A 9,305-nucleotide genomic window follows, 5' to 3' on the forward strand; every position below is an offset into this window, starting at 1 on the left:
CTTTATTCTTTGAATGAGGTTTTTTAATAGCATTTTATAATAAAAGAAAAATAATTACTTTAATATTAATATATGATATAATGATTAATTAAATCTAAATATTTAATTATTATAGTTTATAATATTTATGTATTTATATATCTTTTCATTAAATTGCTAAGACCTTTTTAACTAACTATTACTTCAATAAATTTTTATTATATATATAGAAATATATTTATAATAATTTTTATTTTATTTTTTTAAATAATTATGACCTCATTACAATTTCATATATCCATATATAAACAGTTTTTAATATTTATATATTTTCATTAAATAGTTAAGATCTTTTTAATTGTTAATTTAATTAATTTATTATATATATATATATAAATTATAAAATAGTTATAACCTCTATGTAATTTCATATATCCATATATAAATAGTTTCTAATATTTATATATTTACATTAGTTAAGACTTTTTTAACTATTAATTTAGTAAATTTAATTTATTATATATATATGTTATAAAATAGTTAAAAGTTGTGTGGAATATATCCCTTTGACTTCTAATTTAATAATTAGATAATTAACTAACATTTTAATTTTTAGTTAAATTATTTTTTTTTAATTAAGTATAGTCATGCTTCAGGGCTAGTCCAACTAACTGTTTCTTAGTCAAATTTAGCCATTAGTATAGTCATTGGAGGTTCTGCTCTGAACCACACTGATTAGTTCTAAACGCGCAGATAAATGAAATTTCATATAATTTACGTCAAAAAATCTCATAAATAATAATAATAATAATATTAAATTAAATTAAACTTATTGAAATGCTATCAATTTAATTTACAAGATATGTATTATTCTTTTGAATTCTACGCCCAGCTGAATGTGAACATAAAAATTCCAGGCTCAGCCGAATTTGAAAATGCAAAATGATTAGATAAATTATTATGAACCTGCAAAATCATTATATAAATAAAAAAATAGAATTTAAAGGGTTGATTTTCTTCTCATGGTACAAAGCGACTCCAAAACCAGAATTGAATAAACAAGGGGCGCCGACCATACCATGGAGTCGTGTGGTAAAAACGCGATATTCAGAACTGACTAAACCGCAGGCGCCGACCATACCCGACAGTGTAGTGAAAACACCATTATGTGAAAATTTCCAAAACCTGTCCCGCTCCGCTCTAGATGGCGTGCGCTTCGGTGGGACCTTGTCGCCATTTCGTCTCTTGCGTTGCGATCCTTACACGTGGCATAGATTGAACGGTCGTTATTCGTTCCGTGATATCACGGTCGCAAGGAGGAGCTTCTAGAATATCTCCCGTTCATTTCTTTATTTCTTTATACAGCACCTTTTCTTTTGCATAAAGCGGGCGTCCCCTGACACTCCCTTATCTTTTGGACATTTAATTTCATCGATCTTTCCCATTGTCCAGCGTGAAAAAAGGGTCCTGGAACACCTCCCTAAATGTAAAGCCTATGGATTTCCTCTGTATCGACCGTGAATCGAACCCTGTTTGCCGGAGTTTTTGGCTAACGATGTATTTGTAACACGGAATGAGTTCCGTTCCACGAAGCTTCATACAGAATCCCGCCGTACAGGCGGAGGTTTAGAAATGGAGGATTTGGGAGGTTCTGAAGTTTGTTTTCTCTGGTAATCGGATAGGATATTTTCAGGCTTTTCTACGGTTTTTTTTAGCGCCTTGGAGGGCCACGGGTTTGTAATGCGCGAAGGATAGGGTTCTTTGCATTTTAGTGCAAGAATATGTGTCCTTTTTCATTTCTCCCTTGATTTTTTCCCGAAATATGGCAATTTCAAGGTTTTCAACAAACTGCTATGTTCTCTCAGCCCTCTCTCTTTTTCCTGCGGCTCGAGCGTGAGGTCGATGTATTCATTACTGTTAAATTTTCTTTTGTTCTTTTTTCCATTTTCGATGCCTCTGTCGAGTTCTTTTTTCTGAGATTTTTGCAGTCTTCGAAGGTTCGAGTTTTCCTCAGCCTTGGAAGTATCTCTTTTCGTCTTAGGTAATGGAATTGTAACCTTCCCGAACAACGGCGGTAGAGGTCTGGAGATTCGCATGTAAGAAGATAAAATGGCGCAATCCGGGGAACAGCCTAATGAAGCCACGGTTCCTCGCCCTGCTGATTCTCATAGATCTATACCAACGCCGTTTCTCATGAAAACCTACCGGCTTGTCGACGATCCGAGCTTGAACGACATTATTTCATGGAACGAAGACGGCACTACGTTCATCGTTTGGCGGCCTGCAGAATTCGCCCGTGATTTGCTGCCGAATTACTTTAAACACAACAATTTCTCCAGTTTTGTCCGGCAGCTGAATACATACGTAAGCATAAATTAGTTTCATTGTTTATTTTTCGGGTCTTTTTCCTTTTCATTGAGATTTACGTTATAGAATATTCGGCACAGGGATTTCGAAAGATTGTGCCAGACAGATGGGAGTTCGCCAACGAGTTTTTTCGCAGAGGAGAAAAGAAATTGCTCTGCGAAATTCATAGAAGAAAGAATCCACAAGCCAATGGTGCTACGGCTAATAGGCCTGCATCTCCGTCCATTACAGGCGAGGATCAGCAAGGTTGTTCTTCCACATTGCTCCCTCTGTCCTCTCAGGCTGAAGCCGGTGGACTTTTGGACGAAAATGAGAGGCTGAAACAGCAGAATTTGTTCTTGATGTCAGAGGTAGCGCAGATAAAAGGTTTGTGCAGCGATATTCTGGCATTTATGTCTAAGCATGCAAATATATCGGCAGAAAGTTTAAGAAAATCATTCGACCTACACAACGTTCCAGATCGTTTTCAGCAAGGAGAGCCGATGGACGGATCCCCGGCCCAGTCTAAAGATTCACGTCAAAGGACTCAGCTGTGCTCATCCGTTCATCATTCTGAAAACGAGACAGCAAACAGCTGCGGAAATTCCAGAGAAATGGGCGACAGTAAATGTGTTGATTCTGTCAAGGCCGAAGATAAAGATAACTCCGGCAACCCCAAACTTTTCGGCGTGCCTCTGCTTAGCAAGAAAAGGTCGCGCCCTTGCTCTCCAGATAATGACGAGAAACCCGAAGTGAACGGAAATCCTTTTTGCGTCGGAAACGATGCAGCTTTAAAATGCGTGAAAGCAGAACCAGGACTGGAAATGGATCTGAGACAGAAACAGGCTCCATGGCTGAAGTTTCTCTCTGTTCGTAACGAGAAAGTCTGCAATTAAGGTTTGATCACAAGATCGACGTGGATTTTGTCTCATAGAATCATCGTCCGGTTGTAAGTTTCCTATGTAATCTCATCCATAAAAAATGTTTTTACTGCAGTATTCCCCATACATTAATAAATTGTCTGTTAATTATTAGTTCTTCATTTTCCTGTAATCTTCATGGAAATAATGGTGGAGACTGATCTTTAAAGTTTAAATTTCTAAGAGCATCATCTTCCAGCTGTAAGTTTTCTCTGTTATCTCATTCATAAACATGTTTACGGCACTATTCTTCAAATATTAATAAATTATTTCCTAATTATTAGTTTTTGATTTACCTTTAATTTTCATGAAAATCTTGGTAAGACTGATCTGTAAAGTTTAAATTTCTCAGAACATCATCGTCCGGTTGTGAGTTTTCTCGCTAATCTCATCCATAAACATGTGAACGGCAATATTCTGACATCAGTAGTTCTTCATTTTCCTATCATCTTCATGAAAGTCATGGTCTCTACTGTTGTTGAAAGTCCCTCCCAGGCTGCAGGGATGTGCAGCCGCCTGTTACAGCTGCTTTTGATCTGACATCTTCGTCAAACGTCGATACGTCATATATGTGCTCTTTGTTCTCATAGTCTTGGTCTCTCGCATGTGGTAGGTGTGGAATCCGCTGGATTCATGAAAAAGCAAAATGTCTTGTTAACCTGCATTTTTGTCAAGGTTGATGCGTGTTCTTTCCGTATTCTTACGAAATGCTTTCGCTTGGTCTTTCGTCATCTCGGCGCACAGTTGGTTTAAAAATTATTTAACTAAAATGATTGGTTAGCAAAGTCAAAATTTGAGACGTTTGGTAACCTTGGGGATAGAAAACCGTAGCATGATGTTAGCATGGGGAATTGAGCTTTGTAAGTTTATAAATTTGTTCGCAGAGAGATAAATGACATTTTCTTAAAGTTTAAGTAATGTTTCTGGCCGCTTCATTTTTTTATTTAATTTTGTTTATTTTTTCTAAAATTTCAAACACCAGTCCTCCGACTTGTTGGGTTGTCATTTTGGGTTACTGTTTATCCCGTGTGTGAGTTGGTCAAACGTTTTTTCTCCTGTCTTACAAACTACATGGTGACACCAATTCCAAATGTTTCCTTTGCTTTTGAAACCACATAGTGACATCAATTCCCACTAGTTTTTTAAGGGAATAAATAACGACAACAAAAGACGACGTTCTTTTAAAGTGATTTTTTTAAACCATTGTCCGTGATCTAGCAATAATTTATATCTCTATTTTTTTTTACTTTACAATGTATAAAAAAAATTATACAATTTTTTTTTTAAATTTTTTATATTTAATAAAAAATACAATATATGAAAATTCTTTTAACTCTAATCATATCGAAATTATTTAAATCCAAACACCCCAATTTATTACATAAAATTATATATATATATATTTTAAAATCCAAACACTCCAATTTGTTACTTAAAAAGGGTTTTAACTAAAACTACACCTGCTGGAAACCAAAGAACATTGACAATATTCACGTGAGAATATTAAGATCTTTAAAGTGTTTTTTCCATGATCGCCTCAATTACAATTATTAAAAAAAAATCAAATATGCCTCATCCTTATCAAACAATGCCTTTAGCTTTAGTGGGTAGCATAGTATGATTAGCCTTATTTCTCAATGTAGGATGATTGTGCATCTAGAAATAGCTGAGTGTGATCACATAGAGGATAAACAGCTTCTTCTTTTTTGCTTAGCATAAGATGATTGTAGATATAGAAATAATAATTACATTGCTCTGGCTGAATGCCATCCAAATTGTCTTTGATAGCCTACTTTTTCCAACTTTATATTTTCAAACACTGCACCTACGCTTTTTTCCAACTTTATATTTTTAATGTTTTGTCCTTTTCGTTAATACTGCCTTAAAGTTTTGATCAACCTTCAACAATTTAAGAAATTCCTCGGCTTTGTCACTGTTACATTCCATTGAGTAGGATAACATTTTGTGATTCTTAATTCTTGCTAACCCTTTCAAGGATATGGGTTATGCATTTTTTTATACATACGATGTGTTTTAAAATTATTTTACAATATAAAAGTTTGATTTAAAAAAATGTATTATATTACTTAAAAAAATATATTGTATTATATTATTTTAAAAAATCGATATTTAAATTTAAAAAAATATTGCGTTATATTATTTTCAAAATTGATATTTAAATTTGTATCTGAATAATATAATTATAGTAATTTATGTTTTTAATTAATATAATAAATTAATTTATGTTTTTAATTAAAATAATAAATTATTTGTAAAATAAATATGTTTATTTATTTAATTTAATTTTTTTATATATTTTAATAATAAATATACTTGATTAATAATATTTTTATATATTGAAATTTTTTATAATACTTTTTTTTTCCTAAGTAATATTGTTCTATTAATATGATACAAAAAGTTGTTACAGAAAAGTTTGATCTCAAAATTACTGAGCATCAATCATCACCAAAAATAAGAATTACTGAGCATCAATCATCACCAAAAATAAGTCTGTCTATCTTTCACTGCCCCAACATAGGGGAAACCAGTCCATGAAACCAGAAAGAACCCACACAGGGGTTATCAGTGTTGTCCAAAAAAACAGAGAGAGACATTGCATAGCTAGAACCATAAACAGTTAACCGAAGAAAAACCATTCAAACTAAGAAGCATCCACCTGGCAAAAAAAAGAGTATCTGGCTGCCACGCGTCAAGACTAGAGATTCTCCGGGGCCGGTTCCTCTTCGATCCGACACACATATTTGTACCAATCATCGTCTTCGTCAAGCACGCCACTTCCCTGAGTTGGAGGAACGGCCTTAGCGCTACCTGTGCCCACATGCATTTTAGATGTGTCACCCTATCGGCTTCCCGAGGCCCTCGTGTCACCATGTTTGCTATCCGCAGCTGGTTGACTGCCATCTACAGCTTTGCCATGCAAGGCTGCTTTACCATCATCATGCTGCTGATTACCAGGGATGCTAATACTGCAGTTGCTTGGAGCCGCTCTGTTCTACTCGTCCTTGTGCTCAGACGGAGGTGCCTGCGGATCAATTTCTTCCAAGAAAGAAATGGTCATAGTGGCAGTGATTACAGGCCGGGTTAAGGTGCTGCGAAAACGGAATTGAGTGACATGGGGAGCTGGATGCGGAGGAAGGGGAAATTCGCTGAGTGAACTGCAACGTCCCTCCCTCTTGTGCTTTGAAGCCTGGCGCGTCCCCTTCCACTTTGGGTGTCTGGGTAACGACCATAGAAAGAGCTGAGAGGATTGGGATTATCAGTTAAGGAGTCAGGGGAGGCAGTGGCAGAGCTAGTCGATGCCGGAGGGCGGATGATGCCTCCACGAGTGCCTCCACGCCTACTTTGCATTCGATGTCTGATGCGAACCATGGCAGGATTGAGAGCAAGGTTGGCAGCAGAGGGGTTGGTGGAATTTCGATGCAGAGAATGAATAGGGGAGGTCTGAGCCTGGTCTAATTTGCAGAGACTGGAATGAGAGTAATGAAATCCATTGCCCAGATCAAGACAACTTAGCAACCAGCATCGGCTGCCTGTCATAGTGCGAGAGCAGGGTTCTGCGGCCTGCGGAGGGCAAACACAATGGAGCAAGGGGGGAGGAATTGCATAATGCTCTGCAGGTTCCATGGCTATGAGGGTTGTGGAGGTGTCTCGGCCTTCAGACGCATTTAATGGCTCCTACAAGGTGGTTTGAATGCGCCTCAGGTTGGCATGGGGGACGACTTAGGTAGCCATGTGGCCATCTCGTCCTCCAACCGACTATCTAATCAAATTAATTACCAGAATAATCACCCGCATCTAGGTGAATTTTTTATAATACTTATTTTACATATTTTTCTAAAATATTATGTAATAAAATAATGGTTAATTAACCTATATTTTATAATACTCTTTCACACGTGTTCGATTAATGGTTCATTTATAAATAACATTCTTTATAACATCAAAACATCACCATTTAAATTTTTTTTACTATTTTATAATTGATTAAAAGAATTATTTCACAAGAACATATTTGTTGAAATATATGAGTGTGTTTGGGCCAAAAGAAATGACTAAAAAGATTAATAACTTTTCTAAATATAATAATAAATTAGCTAGAAAATAATATGAAATTTGGTTCTTTAAAAATATTTTACTATTTTTTAAATTATAATTGATTAAAAGAATTATTTCACAAGAACATATTTGTTGAAATATATCAGTGTGTTTGGGCCAAAAGAAATGACTAAAAAGATTAATAACTTTTCTAAACATAATAATAAATTAGCTAGAAAATAATATGAAATTTGGTTTTCTTATATTTACTCAAAACATTTTTTTATTTGAGTTTGAATATTTCCTTCACAACGACATTTTTTAGTTTGAATATGTTTACTATCTAGGTTGAATAATGGGTGGTTTTAATTTATTAATGATTTATCTTTTTTTAATAGTTTATAAAATTAATGTTAAATTGATTTGATGTTATTAAATAAATATGTAAATATTAAATATATAAAAAAAATTATAAAGTAATAATATTTTTATAAATTACTTTGTAAAGGTATAAATTAACTATTTTATGTTTTGAAATTTTTCGTTCGAATGTAAGAATACAAATTTTAGTGAGATTATGATTTTTTGTTCTTTAAAATGTGTTTTTGAATAAATAACTAGATTCAATGTCTTGAAAAACCCTTGGATACTTGGATTATGAAAGAGCACAATATAAGGATTGGTAGTAGATGTTGAGTGTGCACATAGAGCACTAATAATATATGTGGAAAATTTGAAGACATTTATAATTTCATATGCTAAACATGAGAGAGATTTGAGTCAAGGTATGTTGCCCCCTTAACCACCATAGAGCCACTACCCCTAAATTATAGTTTTCAATAATTATGGAAGGCCACAAGGGTGCTTTCATTTAGACCCAAGGGCTATTACCTGCCACATACCCCCTTAACCACCATAGAGACACTTCCCCTAGACTCTAACTATCAATAATGATGGAAGCCCACAAAGGGTAGTTCCCTACAGAGGTGCTTCAAGTGGAAAAGACATTGTAAAATATGGGCATTTTTTACACACCTAAGTTTAGACGTCAAATACACACCATCAACCTCAAGTCAACATTTTATGACATGGCATTAGCCACTTTTGGAGTATCAACATCTTTGCAAATTTGTGGTTATTGATTTGTAGGATAGATTAAAATTACACTTCCATTCATTATGAGGATCATATCCAAGGTAAATTGGATTTTGTAGAAGCTTGATGCTTTGTCAACAATCATCACAATGTGAGATTTGAATCTCGGTAGATAGGATAACAATTTCTAGCATAACCACTCAAGCTAGTCCCAGTTAACTTTTGTGGTACATTATTTATAAAACTAACTTTTAGTTTTATTTGGTAAATTACTATAAAGGTTCACAATTTTTTTATTTACCATGTATCATTAAGTCTTTATCCTTATTATGATCTTCATCATCTATACCCCTTAATCCTTACTATACAAATTTTATGCCCCTAACTCTTATGATACAAATTTTAGATAGATTGAAATACCAAACAAATTTCATCATCCATGCTCATAATCCTTACTATACAATTTTTATGTTCCTTAATATTTATGATACTAGCTTTGGATGTAAACTAACATATGATATTAACATCGAAATTCCAAACAAATTTCAAGTTTTTTTCATTTTTTACTATTTCAAGAATTTTTGCTTTTGTACTTGACCCATCTTCTTTTTTTTTTATGAGAACTTGTAGATTTGTATTATACTAGCAACAATGCATCCTAGTGGATACTATAAAAGTGCAATAGTTAGGATCTCTCTTTAAAAGGAGTCATTCCTAGACAATAGGCACTGAAATTTCAATAGGAAATTTTGAGTAGTAGATACTAGGTTGTTCAACAAAAAACCTTACAATACACTCCTAAAACATACATATAGAAGCAAGACATTTACAATAAACCTGTGGAGGGTGGACAACCTAATAATTCTACACTAGTAGAAGAAATTTCATGAGCAACAAATTTGATGC

General features: G+C 34.1%; 1 protein-coding gene across 1 annotated transcript; it reads left to right on the forward strand.

Moving 5' to 3' along the window:
- Nucleotides 1-1,368: 1,368 nt before the first annotated feature.
- LOC149219597 (heat shock factor protein HSF24-like) lies at nucleotides 1,369-3,367 on the forward strand. Its single transcript, XM_089384420.1, has 2 exons — nucleotides 1,369-2,343; nucleotides 2,427-3,367. Exons 1-2 carry the CDS (start codon nucleotides 2,089-2,091, stop codon nucleotides 3,219-3,221), a joined length of 1,050 nt encoding a protein of 349 aa, XP_089240546.1. The 5' UTR covers nucleotides 1,369-2,088; the 3' UTR covers nucleotides 3,222-3,367.
- Nucleotides 3,368-9,305: the final 5,938 nt, after the last annotated feature.

This window comes from Pinus tabuliformis, chromosome Q (assembly GCF_031772625.1).
Source record: "Pinus tabuliformis cultivar Carrire ecotype Pingquan chromosome Q, CPIR1, whole genome shotgun sequence".
Taxonomy (NCBI): domain Eukaryota; kingdom Viridiplantae; phylum Streptophyta; class Pinopsida; order Pinales; family Pinaceae; genus Pinus; species Pinus tabuliformis.